This window comes from Antrostomus carolinensis, unplaced genomic scaffold (genome assembly GCF_000700745.2).
Source record: "Antrostomus carolinensis isolate BGI_N321 unplaced genomic scaffold, ASM70074v2 scaffold43088, whole genome shotgun sequence".
NCBI classification, from domain to species: domain Eukaryota; kingdom Metazoa; phylum Chordata; class Aves; order Caprimulgiformes; family Caprimulgidae; genus Antrostomus; species Antrostomus carolinensis.
In genome coordinates this window covers 93087-114696 of record NW_010335829.1, presented here as the reverse complement: position 1 = coordinate 114696, position 21610 = coordinate 93087, and the positions used below count along the sequence as shown (strand labels likewise).

General features: G+C 36.9%; 1 protein-coding gene across 1 annotated transcript in view; it reads left to right on the top strand.

The window, feature by feature from the left end:
- LOC104530160 (transcription factor COE1) overlaps positions 1-18967 on the top strand; it is a 31094-nt gene extending 12127 nt beyond the window's left edge. Inside the window, exons 2-6 of the mRNA XM_010174663.1 lie at positions 6839-6904; positions 7506-7683; positions 9159-9338; positions 13181-13375; positions 18936-18967. Of these exons, the coding sequence (XP_010172965.1) occupies positions 6839-6904; positions 7506-7683; positions 9159-9338; positions 13181-13375; positions 18936-18967 (651 nt within the window). The remainder of the gene's footprint in view (positions 1-6838; positions 6905-7505; positions 7684-9158; positions 9339-13180; positions 13376-18935) is intronic.
- The last annotated feature ends 2643 nt before the right edge of the window (positions 18968-21610 follow it).

The following is a 21610-nucleotide window of genomic DNA, read 5'->3' as shown; positions in this document are numbered from 1 at the left end:
ATGGGGTTGCATAACTAAGGAAAAGTATGTGCAGAACTGGTCTTTATATGAAAGATTGTTTCCTTTCATGATCTCACTATATTTCAAACTGAGGCGATCTGTAGATCCTCACAGTGTGAGCTTGCAAGATAATCTCTTGGAAATGCTGTAGAAGATGCCAGAGAATTACTATAGAGTCTATTTTTTAACGACAGTGTTAGTGAGTCCCAAATATGACTGACATCTACCAGCTACCAGCTGATGTGTTGTAGGATGTGAACGGATATAAGAGTACAATGTAATAATATCTACCAGCCCTGCACTTTGTGCATGGAGGGTTGATTGGCCTCATAAGTTAAAATTTGACAACTCTGAAGGGTTCCTGCAGGTAACTATAAATGTATTTTTCTGGTAAACTTAGGGGTCTGGGCCAAAACTTACTGTAAACATACTTAGGAGAATCAAAGTTCTACAGCTATCTGAGGGGCATATACATGAGTCGTGTAATCTCTGTTGGATAAAGTCCCTAGAAGAGGCGATTTAAGCACTGACAGAGTGATTTTAATTCTGCATATCTACTTTCATATACCTACTCTTCTCCCTTTGACTTAGAGACCTAACATCAGCAGAGAACTCCAGAGCTGTTAGCAACAAAGCCATCCAAATTACTTGCCAGATGCTTCAGTTGCTAATATGATGGGAGCATCCAAACTCAAATGTCAGTTTATTTAAAGAGTTATTCCAATGCAACTATATTAATGCTAGTTTATTCCATGCTATGCTACTGTGTATCTAGGTGAAGTACCCATCTGTGCCAAATGCTAATTCTTTTGCGATTGTTATGTGCCTATAATCTATGGAAATGAAGACCACCAGCATGAGTGGTGGGGACTGAAAAAGAAGGGTGATACCTTTTTTTAGTATCGAAATACATCATATTAACGGGAGGATAATATGGGTAAGATGGGAGCCTTGCAAGGACAGGCTTACAGGTGATCATCATAATTTTGTTCCTTGTTTCATCAGCAGTACTTGCAGTGGAGACTGTTTCAATAGGATATGTTTTCCCTATTGCTATATATTTATCACCTTTGTGGTTAAGTGTTTTAATCATCGATTCTCAATGTTTATGGCTAGATGCCTGCTCACATTTGCACATCAGTGTTTGTTCTTTCTGCTGCCTCGTATAGGCTTTCTATATTTTATTTATAAGGTTGGCTTATTGTGGAGCAGGTGGTAAGGTCATGCATGACTGTTTTTAGTGCTGTAGATTTAGGCTGTGATTTTCAGTTTGGGTGGAGGCTGATGAGACTACAATGGCTTGGAAAAGCTAAGGCTCTAGCTCTCATTGTCGACTTATTTTCTGGAAATTGCCATTGAAATACAATGACAGGAATTCAGTGCACTTCCATCCTATAAGCAGCGGTAAGCAGAAGCTTTTTTTTTACCCCTCAAGTGAAGTATGTTGTCTTTCTCATTTTGCTTTCCTGTCTTTATAATATCTAGATGGTGTTTATTTCTTCTGTATGATTCAATTGTAATATATGGAAACAACTCAATTGTTTGTTTGCTAGAGAAGTTTTCATCTTTGTGTGAGTACAAATATCTTTTTAGTGAAATGGCCCTGTAATTTTATACTTCCGATTAGGCTGGCACATTTCCCTTGGTTTTACAGTAAATGGAGAATCTTTACATTTTGAATGGCTTTTATTAGTCTTTATAAAACTATAATTGCTGAAAATGATACAATAATGCAGTGCCCAGTGTAGATGTGGAGAGACAGGAGGTTCTGGGTAGACTGAAACTCTTGTATACCAAGCTAGGTGGCTGGCATTTTAGATCTGTGGCATCCTTCTAAATGGTTTTCTACCAAAATGTTGTTTTTGCCTTTACACTTGAAAAAGGTGTTCAGAATTTTATCTTCATCTTTTAAAATATAGACATACACAAATTTTAAGTATAGGTTTAAAACTTAGTTCTAACACATATCCTCAACTAGCACGTTTATAATTTCACCCATTGAAAAACAAAGGGAAAGTTTGAGCACAAATTATTGTAATTTTGACTTGAAATTTCAGAATGTGACCTTTCCAAGGTGAAGAAGGGAAGTGAAGTCTCATGTTCAGCATTTTGACTCTGCAGAAGAGTTTTTTTTCTTGCAAGTAGCCATGAGAGTAGAAAGTTAGAAGGCAGAGCCAGGAGGTCAGACATAAGAGTCAAGGAAGTATGAATGACATCATCATCCCTAAGTACCCTCTCAGAAGATGAATGAGCTCTCTCTTGTATTACAATGCTAAAGAGCATTAGAAGGTGATATGATATCTAGACAACACATAAGATAAATGCCTCAGAGTATGCTAGAACAGCTTCCCCCCCACGCCCTCCAGAAGTACATAAATCCTTTGGTGGTCTCAATAATACAATATGTGGCTGATAAGTATTACATATTGTGGTCAACTTCTTGACAAAATTCATTTAGATTTAACAAGTACCTTGAACATTATCTAATTTAGTTACTTAAGCTAAATAACTGTGTAACTCTAGATACCCTTTAGCTGACTAGACTCACAGCCCTTTTGGGACATAAAGTGGATTTTTTTTTCACTACTTGCTGAATAAAAAGTAAGCAGATGTCAACAGGAGAAATATCTTTTTTAAAGCTGGCATAAAATGTGTTTATCATGATAAAACTTGACACAAAATGTTTTCATAATAATAAAACTTGAAATGCAAGTTTCATGATCTTAATGAATTCCTTCTGAAGGGAATGTATGTCACAAACAAAACACGCAAAGTTGCTGTAATGTTGGTTCAAGGTACATTCTGTCAGAAGTGGATTGAATCTGAATTTCAGTCTTTGTTCTTCAAAAGCACAATAATTCCAGTATGATTTATATAATCTTTCCTACAGTACTTTTGAAATATGCAAAGTTGCAGCAAACTTCACTACCCAGCCTCCTCTTTTTCTTGTGTAAACACCTCTTAGTATTTTCAGGAGGAAAATTTGTTTAAAATATTTAATTACATTCCTATTTCAAAAATTAAAAAAGTAAAAATCCCTCAGTAGGAAATCAGCTTCAGTTTGGAATAAAATGGACTCTAGGGTGTTCAGCTGCATGGAGGGCAGAATTCTGATGCACCATATTTAATCATTAAAGTAGTATTTCCTCTTTTCAATATTTGCTCAATTGTTATTTTTACAGAAATAAAATGATGCTCATTTGAAATAAAATGCAAGGCAAGAACACCCTCACTTTAGCTCTAACTAAATACTATGAAGTCCTTTATTCTAAACCAAAAGCTGTCAGACTTTTAGCATTAATAGAAGAGTGGCTCTTTCTTGACAAATGCCCCCATAAATTAGATATTAGCTGTAGTCAAACTCTGTGTCTCTCAGGAAATATTTCCATTTGCAAATTCAATTGGAAGGACCTTACATGATGCCCACTTATGGCTATGAAAGTCTAGGCTTCTGAGATGAAGGCAAAGAAAAATTTCTCTGAACAAAAGAATATCTGGAATAACAGACTCAAGCTTATGTAAAGATTTCTTTTTATAGAATGTGAGTTTCATCGACTTTTTGGTATGTCTGTCTGCTGCTCTGTCCACCTATCTATCTGTTTATCTATCACCATTGCAGTGGTAACATACGGTATCAATTGGATTTTAAAAGGCATAGATCTTTTATATTAGCTGTCCTTTTTTATAATACCTTTTACAAATTTAATCAATGCATTTTAATATACAATATAGTTTAAGTGCAATATACAATAAATATTCGAGCTTCATCTTAACCATGCTCTAGCCTTTAAATTGTTAAAACTGCAGTGCCCTTTCAATCTACTTACATAATGTCATAAAATATACATTTCAAGGTAAATGAAGTCAGCTACTTCAATTTAGTCTCTCAAACTGGTAGTAAATGAGAGGTTAACACTATGGTGCCAAACCCATTATTGAGTAAATTTAGCACCTTGGACAGCTCTGTAAAATCTTTATTGCTTTCCTGACCTGCTCGTCATGTTCTGTCTATGTGTTCAGTGGCTCTCAGCTCTGATTGAAAGGCAATATATTAGATCCCGAACACAAACATGCTCGGGGGCTGCTTCACTGTGAGTGTAATGACATGGAGGTGAGAACAATTTTCTGGTCACCGCAATCCAAGCACCTTGCAAGGTCTGTTGCTCTAACTTATAGAGGACTTTGGGGCTCCTTTGTATGTGGAGTCGTAACAGTAGCTTCTACAGTAATTTAAGCAGAGCTGGAAAGGGTTTAGGATGCATTCAGAAAACAAGAAGTTAATATCTTGAGCATGTCTGTAATAGCATTATTGTGTATTTTTAAAGCTAGTTTGTGTCTACGAGAACTACTGTCAGCTCTAGAATAGAAGATCCCATTATTTGACACAGGAGTTTTTGTGTAACACCTACTTTGTATGATCTGAAAATGTTATAAAATAGAAATGCTTTTATTGTGTGAAAATATCGTTAGAGAAAGTATGAAACTCAAATTTACAGACTCTGAAAATGTTGAAAAAATATAACCATTGACTATCTAGGAAAATTGAATGCTACTTGTCAAGCATATTTCAATAAACCATCATGACAATTAGTTTTATTTACATGCAATATGATATGGCATCAAAGAACTTCCAGTGTTTAAGAACTGGAATATATTTGCTATTAGGTAGAGCGGCTGTAAGGTTCCATGTAATTACCTCATTTTTTAACATGATCTTCCATCTCTTTTTAGATGCATTTTAAGGTTTTTACCTCAGCATTGCATAAATAACAATGATTAGTCAAGTAAAGCAGAAATGACTATTTAATCTTTCTTTTTTTTTTTAGTCATTTGGCATAATGACAGCTTAGGTTAACAATATTCCAAAGCAGTTTGTGGTCTCTGTATCACATTTTAATTTTGCATTAGTGAAATATATAGTGCAAACAATTTCTACTGAAGCGAAATAAATCCTAGTTTGCAAAGTCAAACACCTGTGCAGTAATTTTCCACCTAAAATCACGGATTGAAAAAGATAACATTTTTCAGTAACATCTCTGTTCTTCTCTAGTTTGTATCTTCAATATGAGGCGAAAAGGGCAACTCAGTGTTCTGATGATTCTGGTAAACCAACAAGGATTGATTATACCTGAGTGTTGTTTGTAGTCTGTCTGTCCATGACTATACTGCTAACTGTTGTGGTCAAGCTACACAAAAGCCCCCAAAACAACAAAAACCACAACAGAAAGAAAAGGAAAAAAAACCCCACCCAAAAAACAACAAACCAAACAAACAAAACCCAGAAAAAGGCTGTAACAACTTAACTCCTCAGACTCTGCTTCAAATGTAGTGATTTAAAAATCCATTAATTATATATTACATCTCACTTCGTATCTGGAAAATAATTCAAATGTGTGTTCTGAGAGAGGGGTATGTGCAGCAGAAAGCAAGCCTAAATGTTTACTGGGAGTACAAAAATCCTCCATCTCATTTTTGAATTTAGGACATTATATATGTCATAAGTAGTTACTGCAGTATGACAACTATTTTATCTTATATTATAGAGAATTTAAAATTGAAAAAAAATGCTAATATGCATCTAAAAGCTTGTCATTTGAAGAGTTGTTCAAGGATTTTTGAAGAGGTTATGGTGACAGCAAAATGAACGCAATTATATCTCTATTTTCTGATCAGAGTCTACAGTATATGAAAATTGAACATTACTGTTACTTTTTGGTATAAAATATGGCTATTGTGTAAAATATTTTAAGTTTAAAAGTTTAACTTTGTAGAAGACTGTAAAATCCTTAGAACTGGTACTATTTTTGTAAGTTACCTGCAGAAATATATTTTTGTAAATAGCATCATGTTAGTATAGTAGAGCAAGTCTTAGCAGCTGTGAATTTAAAAAAAAATTATATTGTATTACTCAAAGGACGGTCTCTTCTGGTTTTGATAAGGCAATTGGGAATCTGCTAGATGCTTTGAAAGAATAAGAAAAAAAATTTCTTCTGGGTTAATTCTGCAATGCTGTTTTACATTTCTATCAGTATCGTTGATATTTTTCCACACTGTAAAATGTAAGAACACAAGAAATGTTTTTATTACTTGAATGCAAGTTTAAAATACTCTAAGAAATGTTCAGTGAATAGGAACAAATGGAGAAATGGAGAAAAAAAAAAATTACCCAAAATGGAGAACTAAATCCCAGACTGTTTTAAATTCTGCTGTCCATGCAGGGAATTTTTCCAGGAAACACTTCACAGTACTGGGCCATTCTCTCACACTGCATGTGTTTTCCTCTTATGCATCATTTTATGTACATGGATCCTTCCCTGACCCATCATATCAGGATACAAACCAAAGGTTACATTACTAACAACATAGGACTGATTGGATATCTTTTGAACGTGGCCTGCTGGGTAAGGTCACAATTCCTGCAGTATGCAATTAAGAATAAAATAAACACATTGAAGGGATTCATAACATGCTCTGAATGACATTGATTGCAGTAATCTAGTAAATGACCTCAGGATTGTATTCTGCAATAAACTGATGAGTGGTTTATAGTGCAGATGGTAGAGACAATTGAGTGATGTATTTTATTTTGCAGCACCAATGATTCTCACCTTTTGACTTGATTAAGCGTGTATGTGAATAGGATGAACTAGTGATTTAACACCATTCAGTGGTTGCTGAGAGTTGTTACAATTAAGGTGTACCTGGTGGGAGGAAAAAAAACCCCAAACCCACAAAACACGGTGCAACTAATAGAAGAGGATAAAAGATTCTAATATTTGTTTTCCCCCACAAGGAGTTTATTGAACTCAGAGGAATGCATCTGTTTTTATATTGACAGGAAGTAATACTTAAGAGGGCTGCTGATTTAGTAGAAGCACTCTATGGTATGCCACATAATAACCAGGTAAATGCATTCTACTTCGGCAATTCTAAACCATGGCTATTTCTTAGATGTATAGATAGATCAGGGGCTAAAGGTATATGATACCACAATGTGAGACAAGAATAAATGTAGAGGGAAATGTCATATCTGGAGTGGGGTTTAGTTTGCTTGTTTTCTTTTTTAAAGGGTGTGAATTTAGTACTTGTAAAAGCAATGTGTTATTAACCCTGTAGGCATTTACCCACTGTCACCAGATACGATATAATATGGGGAATGAAATGCATTATGTCTTTCCACCAGTGATTTTTCAATCTTACTCTAAAGATAGCTTTAAGGTGGAGTAAGTCGAGGCTCCAGCACCATTCTACCAGTTGGTCTTGTTATACAGAAGCGTGGCCGCTGGGACTGGAACTTCCAACTCTCTTATCACAGATGTCAGGATTTATCACGAAGGCAGCAGATCTTATATGCATTATCTATCAGTCAGCCAACTGATTTAGAAAGAAAAGCATCTAGATTTTGCCTTTGGACAGAGAAATGTTTCATTTTAGTGTATAAGAAAAGGCTTGTCAGAGTTGCACTGGTAACTCTTTTATTCTTTTTTTCCCTTCTTATCCTCTAGGAAATAATCCTGAAAAGAGCAGCAGACATCGCAGAAGCACTCTACAGTGTCCCCCGCAATCACAACCAGCTCCCCGCCCTTGCTAACACATCAGTCCATGCAGGAATGATGGGAGTGAATTCCTTTAGTGGTCAACTAGCTGTCAATGTTTCCGAAGCCTCACAAGCCACCAATCAGGGTCAGGAGAAGACTCATCTTCCTCTCTCTATGAACCTTTTCTGATAAAAGTCAGGGAAACATGCAGGGTAGTGAAAGGAGTAATGGTTCAAAACTGAAGGCAAGGAGCACATCTGCACAGACACCATCCCATGCGCACGCACAACCTTTGAATGACACAATATTGTCATGAGATGGGGCTTTCTTTAGTGAAATTTTCCCTAGTTTGGGAAAAGCACTTGCACATGTATCTAAATCGCTTTTCCTTCTGCTCAGAATAACACTTGTATTTGTGTTTAAATCCCACTCATTTTAAAAGGATTTATATTGACTTGAGCATGTACTTAATGTTAAGTACTTGCTTATATATTTTCCTGAGCATGGATGATCTCTCAGTCTGGGCCCAATGTAGCATTTCTTTGTAACACAGAAGTATTCCTTGACTATTTGTCTGTTTGGTTTGGTTTTGCAAGAGACATAATATTGGCACAATTTTATTTTTTTTTTTCCCAGAGTTTGTGACTTTTCTAAATTTTGAAACTAGCAAAAAGAAATATTTACAAAGACATTTTCAGAGCTACTCTGATTTTTAAAATAAAGTGTTTTTCACTTTGTATAAAATCAGTACCATTTTAATTCCTACAGTTAAAAATAAAAAAATGTGAAGAACATTTTTTTGCATTTTCCCCTCTCCTTTGCTCAGCTCTATTTATTATCTAACTTAAAAATTCACTTTAATGAGAAAGTAAAAATTATTTTTAGTTTCACACATTTTATGGATGTACTGTGTAGTAGGAAGAAAAGCTGGTATTTTGCCTTCCAGGAGTGAAGATGCATTTTGTATTTCAGTGCTTTTGGGATATTTGGATATAAGTCTCCCCAAATGTAATTTCCAGAATTGGGTAGAAATTCAAATTTTGACTTGGTGCTAAATTTGATAGTCATTTTCTACTGGCATAATGTTCAGACCAGGGTAAAATAACTAAGGATAGCCCACTATTTGGAGAAATACACCCTACATATTCTCAAGTGTGCAGTGAGCATCTAATTTGAGATGCATTAAATGAGAGAGGCATCAGAAGAGTGCTAACAAAAATCACATGCTTTTAACATACCTTTAGTCAATGTGTACTCCTTGCTTTGAAAATGTAGGTCATGTTTACTCCATTTTCTACCATCAACTCTTTTAGAGTGAGTGTTCCTACAATACCCAATGGTAAGCTTTGCTTGAGGGCATGGGTTGCCTGAGGAGCTGTGAAGGCTGTAGCCTCCCTCCTCCCACTTTATGCTTTTGGGTCAGCAATGACCCAAGCAATGAGGGTTCACAATGTGGGTTACCTGGTGGTAGTGGTGGTCAGTCCTGGCCCTCCCCATGCACACCGTGGCTGGACTAGGCTGCTGGCTTGGTAGCCTAGAGTTACTTGCTTGTAGCTGTTTGTGTAAGAAACTGTTCTTGGGCTTATATCAATGTCTAAATGTATTCCCTCCCCACAAAAGGTTTTACTCGCAACTCAAGCAGCGTGTCACCTCATGGCTATGTGCCAAGCACCACCCCTCAGCAGACAAACTATAACTCTGTCACAACAAGCATGAATGGCTATGGGAATGCTGGAATGTCAAATTTAGGTGGTTCTCCAACCTTCCTGAATGGATCTGCTGCCAATTCTCCCTATGCCAGTGAGTATTATATGGCTTTTCTGTATTTTGCATGTTTTCATTAGGAGATGGTGACTTCTCTGTGATATTCCATATTTATTTTCTATTTTGAGCACTTGAAACAGAGCTTGGTCCTTTCTCTCCTCTCCAAGGCACTGACCTTTGATGCACTTTGAAGACATTAATGTTGCCAGCAATGCTCTTTTCTGTTTTATTATTATTATTATTATCATTTGGGAGTCTCATAGGAGCTTAAAAAGAATAATGTCTTTCATGATTTGGGCTGATAGTTTTGTAACTGACCTTTATACTCTATAAATAAACACTGTTCTCAACGTTGCTAGAAAGCAGGGATGGCTTAAGTGACAATCTCCATTGTGGAGTGCAGATCAGAAGTCAGTTGTCAGTACACAACTTTTTGTTGCAATGGGTATGAAAGGAAGCTATGGGTATTTGCTGCAGGAAAAAATAGTTTTTTAAAGCTGTAAGATATGAAGGGCAGAAAAGTTTACTGTAATAAGACTGACATTTCCACAAGCTGTATGATGATGTTTTGGAGACCTCTGAGCAAATAATATGCTCATAACCATTATAGAAATTATGAATTACTATTGGGCCTAATCTTGATTGCTTATACTCCATTTGTTTTGCAAGTAGGTATTATATTGACTTCACTGAGAGCTTAGTATTAGTCAGTAAAATGTGACAATGGCTCTTAGAGTTTGTGTTTTAGTGTCTGTACAGTGAATGCTACAAAGATGTAAGGCATACAGATCATATATTCCACAGCATAAAGATCTTATCGTCTACAGTCCCAGTTACGGAAATATTTATGTGTAGGACTAACTTTCTTCACTTTGGTATTAAAAGTTTAGTAACCTGTTTAAATATAAATACATTTCTATTGGTAAAGGCCTACAAACCTCTTCTGCAGACGCTCGCACAGCTCAGTAGTCCCTATTCACATGAGAAAATTAAATTAATAGGAGCTGCCCAATTCCTCTGACATTACTCATGTGGCATAAAAGATTCTACTGACATCTGTAGAAAGCTGCTAGCAGAATCAGGCCAGAAGGTCTTGTCATATAAGTAGGTTTACAGGCTGAGACCCTGGCATGGACAGGACAGAGTGCTGAACATACCAAGGTTTACGTAGCAAGTCTTAAGTTTTGTGGTGTAACAGCAGTAAGGAATTATTTTGAATTGCATTGCTAGAGTTCTGATTTAAAAAGAGGATAGTAACTCTGATATAAAAAATTACCTCCAAAGCATCTTAGCTGCTACAAATTTAGAATAAAATATTTACTCACATAACTAGTACTTATAACCTGGGAATTGCTAACCAGTTATTATTTTTGTACTCTAATAATAATGTAACAAGGAATGTTAGAAAGTACCTTACTTAAGTTGAATTTACTGTCATAGAATCTGTGCACTCTGAATTCATAATACAACATGATTGATGAGACGTCTCTTTTTGGAAGCAGATGCCAGTAATGCATTTAAAATACTCTAGCAGTGTATTATTTCATATTTATGAACAAAGTCCTCTTTAGAATAGCATTTCACTTCCCAGACCTGGTTTTCTATCTTAGTTATATTTTAGGAGGTTTTCTTGGTGGATCTGTCATTCTGCTAATGCCTAATCCATTGAATCAGAAAATGCTTCAATCATGACCTGAAAATTAAAAGGTGGCATTCTTAATTAAATCAATAAACTAATTGCTGTATAGTAGCAATTCAATTTAGGTGCTTTGATTGCTCTCCCTTAGCAAGTACTTCCAGACATAGAGTGACTTCAGATTAAGATTGTATCTGTCAGACTGTGAAACTTTGAACATTTAATTTCCATTAATTGATTTCCTCAGTGCTAACAAATATGATATCAGATTCTCAAATAAGAAATAGGGTGATTTTTATCTACATAAATGCAAATAAAATAATAATTCAAAGCCCAGATGATAGGAATTTTACTCTAAAATATGTAATTATTCATAGCCCCTTCGTGTATTCTAAACAGCATGAAGAATGAAACTATGGGATCTTACCATTGGTCCTTATGGGTTTTTTTGTTTGTTTTTTTGGTGGGTTTTTTTTTTTGGACAAAGAGGGGAATCTGGCAATGGTATCTGAATACAAAAATAGTTGGCTTTATTTTCATGAAAACAAATTCACTTAAAACCTCAATAATAAATACATAAACCAAAGATATTTATCCTACTACACAGTAAAATGGAGTTTTAAGGATATATATACTTAAAACCCAAACCTCCCATATAGCAAGTTTGCATTCTGGACAACCAGTTCAGTCCCTAAAAACAGGGCAACCTTATATCTACAATTATTTAGAAAAACTGAAGACTCTAATTTTATTCAGTCGTGTAGTTTAAGCCAGATCTTCATTTTGTGTAAACCAGAATGACTTCATTGCTTAGCTATTCCAGCTGAGATTCCAGTCTATGACTCTGAATCAGAATATCGTATTGACTGTGTGCAGACAGTGGCCATAGATCTTCTGGAAGTATTATTTGTCTTGACCATTATAAAACAGACTTTCATTTTCAAAATTCTCAGGTGGCATAGGAAATGCCAGCTCCATTCATGTGCCTAAATAAAAGGGTCACATGAGAATGATAACTGTTTTTCACGTCACTGAGAATTTCTGGGAAGTCCCCACAGCAGAAACTTTCCTGAAGTTGATGGATACATGGAAGCTGGAGACTGACTTGGTACTAGAAGTTATAACATGGGAAGCATCTGTGGCCATTGTGAGAAAGGTTTTACAGTTTCTCCCATTGGGAGATAAAATAAAAGCAGGATTTCTGTCAGTCATCCACACATTTTTTTTTGCGCAACAGACACTGAAAACACTAGTGCCAGGGGACCAAAGGAGTAAAAAACTGTCAAAGCAGCCATGTCACTGGTTGCTTCATGCTGGACAGCCTCCATGTGTGTGTGTGTATATATATATAAAAGCAGGATTTCTGTCAGTCATCCACACATTTTTTTTTGCGCAACAGACACTGAAAACACTAGTGCCAGGGGACCAAAGGAGTAAAAAACTGTCAAAGCAGCCATGTCACTGGTTGCTTCATGCTGGACAGCCTCCGTGTGTGTGTGTGTGTATATATATATGGGTTTTTTTGTTTTGGTTTTGTTTTTTATTACCTTTTAAACTCTAGTTCTTGCAAGGTTTGTGAGAGGAAAGAAACCCAACCATTTTTGCTGACTTTTGACAAGCAAGTTGGCTGAGTCACCACTAAGACCTCTCTACCTTCTGCAAGTTTGCTTGAAATCCTGTAGGTCTTTCTGGAGCCATCTTGTTACAAGGAAAGCAGAACTTAAAATTCTGGTTTTGGAGGCTGATTAAAAACGTAGACCTTTCCAAGTTAAAAATTCCAGATCTAAATTTTTACTTTAACCACTGTCCTTGCCCATGAGTTTTGTAACCCTGGAGTTACCTACACAATCTGGATTCCCTCTTACCCACCTACACAAAAACATTACAAGTTCAGATGAGGGCAGTGGCTAATGCCAATCACTAGAAAAGTTTGAAACAGGATGGTGGGACAGTGTTGTTGTAAGAATAAAAATTGCAGTGACAGAGAATTAAGGGAGTCTTTGAGAGCTCCTAGAATTATTGCTCCTGAACACCTGCAAAACAAAACAAAACTAACCAGGTGAGTTTCCGGTATCCTGTAGTGATTGATCATCCTTTGTGAACAACCAGAAACTAACTGCAGTAAAGGCCTTGATTTTAGATTAGACCCAGTACATCCAAGAAACAAAATTCTGTTTTTTCCTCAGTATGCTGATTATCTAATACTAAGGAATGCCTTTTGGGTCATCTGTTTTTCCTCTAGTTGTGCCATCAAGTCCAACAATGGCCTCCTCCACTAGCCTCCCTTCAAACTGTAGCAGTTCCTCTGGGATTTTCTCCTTCTCACCAGCCAACATGGTCTCAGCGGTGAAACAGAAGAGTGCTTTTGCGCCTGTCGTGAGACCGCAAACTTCTCCTCCTCCCACCTGCACCAGCACCAATGGCAATAGCCTGCAAGGTAGGTGAAACCAAATCTGGAGCATAGATGGCTGCTCTCAAAACTGAGTTCCTGGTGCCTTGCGAGGCTCTAAGTGACACTGAGTTGTCAAAGGGGATAGAAGACAGTGGTGGATCCCTGGTGGTCTTGGTCCTAAAATTTCCTCCTATAAAGAGTAACTGGACTCCACCACCAGCCCACCTAGTACCATGCAGGTGTTTGGCAACCACCTTATCTCTAACTCGACTAATACTGCTGAATTGAGAGGCTGTGTCTTTTAAAGCACAGACCTACTGTTATGATTAAAAACAACTAATATTTCAGCTTACTAATACCATCCTTTTTCTTTCTTTCCTCTCTCATTCCCTGTTGTCGTCCTTTATCAGACCAGTCTTTTGTGGACTCTAGCAAGTACTCCACTGCAGGGTCTCTCCAGGGGCTGGCCTTCTCCTGAAGTACGTCACTCAATCTTCCCTTCCTTTTTTTCCTTTGTCATAGTACACTTTGAAGAAATCCTACTGAGAGCAAATAGACCCTTACAGAGCTTGGCACAAACCTTTGCCTTTCATAAATAGAAGACACATTACAAACTAACAGCAGCATTTTCCAGTTTCACTCACACCAGGGCAAACATTAGTTTGCACTGATTAATGTACTTCTGTGCCAATTAATTCCTTAAATGATGCAGGGCCTTTCTGAAAGACTCTTCAGTGGCTGGTATTAAGGGGCTGCTCCTTTTCTGCATCCCTTCCCCTCTCACTACAAAGTATTCCAGCATTAGCACCTAAATACATTTTGAAGCGTTGATGCAAACTGGGAGAGACAGACAAAAGCTTGTCAAACAGAGGATGCTGCAAGGACCAGCACTGCCCATTTCATTGTTTGGTTCAGCCTGTTTTACAACACTGTGCCTAAACCTTCCCATGTGATTACCTCACTACGCATTACTGTGCTGAGAGAGACATTTTCATGCTCACTTAGACCGAGGAGTTTCCATAAGCAGATGCAGCCAGCTGCCTCCAACTGTGCCAGAGGTGGGAAAGATTCTGCGGTATGCATTTTGCTTCCCCCAGACTTAAGGTCTGTTTTGCTTTCCACGTGCCTGTGCAAATTATTCAAACAGCATCAAGCAGGGAATGAAATCCTTCATTTTTAAAGCCGAGTTCAGTGGGAGCTGTGCAGAGCTGGGGGAGGATAGTTCCACAGACTCCACATGTCACTCTACAGCCTCTGGAAAGAGAAACACTGGGTTTGCAGGCATAATGCTGATAGCACCATTAACAGCCAAAAAAATATATATGTAGGTAGTGTGGAAGGAATTAATTCATAAAAGCTGAGATCTGTTGTGACTGAAGGAAAGCATTGTCCTCAGTGCGTTTGACACTGGCTGTAAATGGGAGGAGGAAGTCTTGCACACGCACACAGAAATTGTGAAAATCCTAGGAACGTATAAGCAGAACTTGGGTACCTTTGGTCAGGACTTTGTTATAAATACAGACTGCATCAGGAATAAAACAGAACAAAATTTTCAGATAAGTTGTAGTGTTTAGATGATTAATTTTTGTGCATTTTAAAAATTGGGCACTGCTGACATGCTACAAATTTTAAAGGCAACAGCTAAAAATATTTCACCTCCATATTAAAAAAAATTAAAAAGGAGTTAAAAGTTGACTGGTTGAAGCTTTTGAACATGTTATTTTTTTTTTCTTCTCTTCACCTTGTGCCAACCTGCTGTTGCAGGTGGAGAGAAAAATTGAGGAACAGGAGGTAGGTTTTTCAGGCACTGTTTTTCCTTTCACAAGACACAGAATTCTCAGATTCAATGTATTAGCTTATAAAAAGCAATTATGGAGCTGAGAGCGCTGGATGCAACTGGAGCTTCCTGATTGCCTCCTCATTATGTCACATCCAGATCTGTAACGCCCAGAAACCACACAGATCTGAGTGTTTCCCATAATTTTTCTTTAGCAATTCAGTTTTCATAATAGGAATGAGACACCAAGAGAGGCTCATTTCTAGGTCATCACTGAACTTCTTGGTGAGCTAAAGACACACAGCCTTTAGTCCCATGCCTTCTGACACCACCTGAGGCTTGTAATAATCACCCAGAAATGCACTGCCTGTTGTGCCTTATTGCTTAAATAACCAACTATGTATAAGGAGGCTGACTTATCTCTCTTGGGCTTCTGGATACATCAGAAAACAACCAAGATTTCCTTATGTAGCTTAGATATCAGCAGAACTCACTAAAACAACAGCTAGGCTTATCTGTTGTTCTCTTTGCCATGCAATTTTGTAAAACTCAAAATACATTATTTCTGTAATTTGCTAGCAGCAAATACCAATTAGTATATGATAGAAGAAATAATGCTCATTGGTGGGAGTTTTTTTACTCTCTGCCCTCCCTTTTTGGAGGTGATGTGATCTCATACCTACATGGTTTCCCACTGATATCTCTGTTTTCAGAATCAATAGCATGCTACAGCTGAGAGAATTTGCATGACTAGATGTAGCACTTATGGAAAAAAAGTAGAGTGATATAAATGAAGACTTGGAAAGAATGGAAATATCAAAGCTTTTAGGCAGAAAAGATATCATTTTGCCATTTGCCTTGTAATTTAATTCAGAATTTCAGAGCTCTTCAAAAACAATAATGCTTTGAAAAAAATGAGCAAAGATCTGTGTCTGTACCATTTGTTTCCAATGGCAAAAGGTGCCTGGCTGATATGTAACTAGAGGGAAACGTCTAAGCTAGAAGGGAGGAGTGGCAATTATGTCACCTTTGTTTGGGCTCTTACCCAGGGTAGACAGCTGCGATGTACCAAGAGAGAGACAATTTTTGACCTTTTCTTGTTGAAATCAGTTTGGTTTTGATGAATCTTTCAGCTTGAGAATTTTTTTGATGGAATAATATTTTGTCATTTTCTGAAGCGTAGGTATTTTTTCTAATGCAGAACAACATCTCATTTTAAAGTTTCACTAAAGTTAGAATTTGGAAAGGGCTGGAAAGGACAAAAAAGGTTAAAGTACAATGCACAGAGGATTAATTATCCATCTGACTCTGCTCTGTTGCACTCATCACATATAGGAAGACTCTACCCATTCCCATCTGCTCAACTCCTTGCTTATCTGAGCAGTAAAAGAGGGAACACTGTTGTCATTATTGCTTTTCTCTGTGCTGTAACATACGGCACTGACACCCAAGCACTGCAGTCCCACCCCTATATTATGTTAAATGACTGCCATCCGGAAATCTCCAAGTGCTTTATTAATGGGTATAAAAAATGTTATCCTCAGGTAAGAAAGAGAAAATAATCAAATTGCTTGGTGTAATACAAAGAGCTAGATGGAGAACTGGGACAAAACCTGTGTCTCAGGTCCATGCCCTTGTGAGTCTTTCATATATTCAGATAGGGAAAATCACACTTTCACCCACAGATGTAGGTGGCTGCCTTGCAGGGCTGCCACAGCAGAATTACAGTCTGCTTGACTGTATCCATTGTTGTCAATACCTATTTTATTGATGCCATAGAGATTTGTGGTTCAGGGTCCACACCCTGGTGCACACTCTAAGGTTCCCAAGAACAAAGTAGGGAGTAATGACAACAGTAAGAACATTGCTTGGGCTTGGGTTTCCTTCATTTTTAGTTGCATGAACCAAAGGAACATCCGAATTGTGAGGATTCAGAACTTGTTATCTGGGACACTGCTAAAGTAAAACCCTTTGAGAATTTTTTTAAACAAAGCTGCTATTGTTTCACCCAGTGTTGATTAAATCAGCAAGGATTCTAAAAAAATCACCCTATGATTTGAGGTGAAGGAGACAGCATAGCTATGGAGACAATATAAAAATGCATCCTCAGATTATCTCCATGGTATAGCCAAAAAAAGCTCATGACAGGAAATACTTCGGCAAGGAACATCTAAGACACAGTGGTGTCCTCTACACTACTCACTTGAGTGTCTTCCTGTAAGGCTTAAAGTAATTTAACTCACCTCCCTATCCCTTTCATCCTCATTCTCAGCTCCTTGAAGAGCCCTTATGTGGAGCGGAAACAATCAGTACAGAGATTCCACATAAAACCATTGCTGCATGATAAATTCCAAGAATCAAAATGCTGCTGTATAGTTGCAACATGTCATGTCTGAGAATGGCCTGTTGCAAACATGTGGATGCGTTTTGCATTCTCACCTTCTCCTCTCATTTTATTTCATTTAATCAGTGCAGTTTACTCGAGCTGTTCTCCTCTTGCTGATTAGACTTGTAATTCTTGCACATATGGTGGTGTTTGTGGAGAAAACATTTCCCTCCTCTCCCCCTCCAACCCCAAATCTGTGAGTCTTTTACTTTGGCTCTGTTCTTATCAAATAATTGCAGCTGTAATTAAAGCACAATGAATCAGCACCAGTCACAGGGTTGAGTTCTTCCTTAAGAAATTACATGTCCAGATGTCTGAGATGGCAGGCAGTTCTAGCATTTGAATAATGTGCCCATGAAATGCCGCCAACATGAAGGCGAATCTGTTTTCTACCTTTTGGCAAATAACCTTACAACTAGTATTTTAAAGATGCATTATTGTTACAGTTTTCATTATAAACTGGCATGACTACCTCCTGTAATGATATGCTTGCTCACAGTATATCACTTTGACACTTGGATGTCTGATCTGCAGAATCCCTGGTGAATAGAGAGAGACCAAGCTGGAGGTCAGGCTAGGTGGAAGATGGTACCTGTTGACTTTTCATGAATGTATCCTCTTTAAGAGAGGTGGTGGTTTCATAGAAAATTTGGTTAGGAAGCATAATAAAAAAATACTGATGATCCAACTTAGCTAACACACCAGAAGACATTATAAATTAACATTAAAGTACACCTCACTCAGTGTGGTTGGTGATGTCTGCTACAAGTGTAACAAAACCATGAGATGCCGGTCTGCTAAATCACCAGTTAAGGACATATTTCAATGTGAAAATTGGATTTGAGAGTTTAAGTCCTTTTCTGAGCACCTGGAAATATATGCATAAGTCCCAGATTTGAACACTGAACTTGTAAGAGAGAACTGACATTGGAGAACAACCATTAATGTGCCTAACACAACTAACACCCTACCAGGTCTGTAATACTACTGGCCTGGGGGCCTCCAGTCATTTTCTCATATGTGGAGCAGGTATCTGCTTTGCTTTTAAAAGAGTAATAGAGTGTGTGGCAATGGCTGGGTCAGGTTTAAGCCTCCTGCGCATTTTGAAATTTTGAAACTAAAATCAGAAAATTAAAGTGGGATCTGATTCTGATATCAAGAGAGGTGCACTTTTTCTACAAGAAAATCACTAATTTTAGCAGTCACTTGCAATTTAAACCACTTTCTGATCAGAATGAGACTTCCCATGATTACTGTGTACACAGTTATCTCTACTGGATGATATTTATATATAAATTTAATTCACAGTATGGCTGAGTATATTGCTACTAAATGTTTGAAAGCTCTGAGGATTTTAAAAGTTGCCAGATAATGCTCAAAAGTAACTTTTTTCCTCTCTCTCTCTCTCTCCCTCCCCCTCCCCTCTCCTTTCCTTCTGACAGCTATATCTGGCATGATTGTTCCCCCCATGTGAAAGAATTGCCTTGAAGAATTTTATTAATGAAGAGGTTGAATTCTGCTTCAGAGAGAATCTGATACAAGTCCCAGAGTGGAACTTTTTACTCAGGCCTTTTTAAAAATAAAAAAGAAATAAAGAAGAATCTTACAATAACTGCGGATTTTTAAACAAAACAAAAAATCACCATCCTTGCAAATACTGAAATTAACAATCTCCAATTGCAGGGTGTTGATTCAAGTTGTTCATCCCAAATACCTGGGAGATATATTTATTGTATGTTGATAAAAAATCCACCTTTTTTTTTTTTTTTTTTTGTGGGGGTGGGGGCTTGCTTTTATTTCCTTCTTTTTTGTGGTTTTTTTTAAGGCTTGATTTAACTCAACACCATTTGTCTTTTATAAATCATACAATTACACAAGGGACACTAGAGATGGAACTCCACATTTTTAATTTATGATTTTTTTTTTTAAAGCTGTGTAAAGAAAAATGAAGTGGTGTCATTTACCTACAAGTCTGTATGGGACAGAATAGAAGTGCCAGTTAGTTTTTCGTAGAAGAATTATGGCCATTTAATTAAGGGTCGTCTCATACTCGTTGCTTATCCAGTGGTGACTAGCTAATATGATGCATTTTTAATGTTCTAATTAAATAGATATTACTCCCTAGAAAGCTGATATTTTTGGATGGCAAGGGCAGGGCGAGGGGTGGGATTAGCAACCTCTATCTTTAATATCAGGCTAAATAATTGTGTAAATAATACAAGAAAAGTTGGTGAAAGCAAAGGTAAGGATGCAAAGAACACATTTCCTCTTGAACTGAAAATCCAGTGCCTCTAGATACAATGCTAAACCTGCAGAATTAGATGAGCATGGCTCTCTCTTTAGCTCATATATATCAGACTCATTCCAAATGAGTGGCCTTCTTTAAGTTCAGTATCACCTGAGCTGTGCATGAAATGCCATTTGGAGTTTGCATAGCCGTCTAACGGCACAGCCCGCGGTCATCACGCGTCGGGTGATTTCGGCGTAGCCCCTCTCCCCTTGATCTAGCTGTTTTTATGGGGCAGAACGAGAAGAGGCCCATCTGTGGTTGTGCGTCCTCACAATTTAAAAGCACACGTTTTTGTCAGCCTCCCACTAGGATTGCTCCTGTATCAGTCGACCCTCTCCGTTTGTATCATAATCTATTAAGCAACAGGTAATTGCTTTTGAATAGTAAATGGAAACAAGAGTTTGGGGGGTGGGGGGTGGGACTGTTAGGAAGGGTTCAAATCAAAACCATAGCTTCTGTTTTACAAAAATTTTGCTATCATTATCTGGGAAGTGTTCTTAAAACTATTAGTCAAAGAGGCAGCAAAGCTCTGAAGATGCATTACCTGATATTTTTTCTTTGCTGTTGTGTTTTGTATGTAGTTATAAATACTGTAGATTTTTTGTGATTTTTTGCCAAAGTTGTTGTTCTATTTATACATTTTAATGTCTTAAGACAGTTTTTCAATATCACAAAAAAAGAATTTTACTGCATATTTTGCAAAAAGAGCTCACTACCTTTAGCTTGCACATACTTGCAAAATTAATTAAAGAAAAAAAAGCTTTTTGTTTCTGTTTTTTGTTTGTTTGGTTTACAGGGGATTTTGTAAAATATCCATATAAATAATGTATTTATCTTTGGAATTTGTACATTGCTTTTTTTCCCCTACCAAGTTTATTTTATTGTGTATGTTTGCTATGTGAAAAGTGCTGATTTGTTTGGTCATTCACCGTCGTATTAGCTGTTTAAATGTGATTTCAAAACATTTCATTTATAGGTTTTTTTTAGTATTGTTTAAAACCATGCTTCCATTTTTTTTTTTAATTTTCACCCAAAAGCCATTGTCTATTTTTGTATTATTTGTAAGTTAAGAAGTTTTTTCCAATATATGGCAAAAAGTAGCATATTATTCTTGTAGCATTTAGTTATGTAGATTTTAAAAAAAAATGTATCCTTTGCTTTTGAGGCTTAACAAAAACTAATGCTGTTTTACTCTATTAATATGCATGGGATTTCTCCTCTTTGGAGTGACGCATTTTTGTGCATTAAATACGGGGAGAAACTTCATAGAACTCAATGAAAATACTTTCTTTCTTAAGTCTGCTTGTATATTTCTCTGTCTTTCACATAAATATAAACCAGCAGATTGGATGCCTTAACAATGCAAATCATATTCATTTCACTTGTACATTGTACTGTGCACCAGAACTGTCAATCATCACTAACATTCTAAGAAAAAAAAAAAGGAATTGAAAAGCACAAAAGAACTGTTTTGTTACCTTAAAACAATATAACTTTTTTCTAGTCGAGCAAGAAATCATTTACAACGATGCTGCAACTGTGCATGCTTCCTGTATGAATTTTGCAATGGTTTTCACTAGAATGTCACAGTGTGATCTTTGGGGGGAAGGGAAGAAAACAGGATTTTTTTTTTTTTTCATGGTGAGAAAATAAAAGAAGAGAAAACTGGAAAATGTAAGAGACATCAGTTTATTGCTTCTCTATATTCCAAGCAATTATTCTAATTCACATAGTAAGCAACAGCACGACAATGTAATCAAATTTAAAGCCATATTTTGTCCAGTGACACCATCAATTACTCTTGTAGATCTCCACTCAAAGTCATAG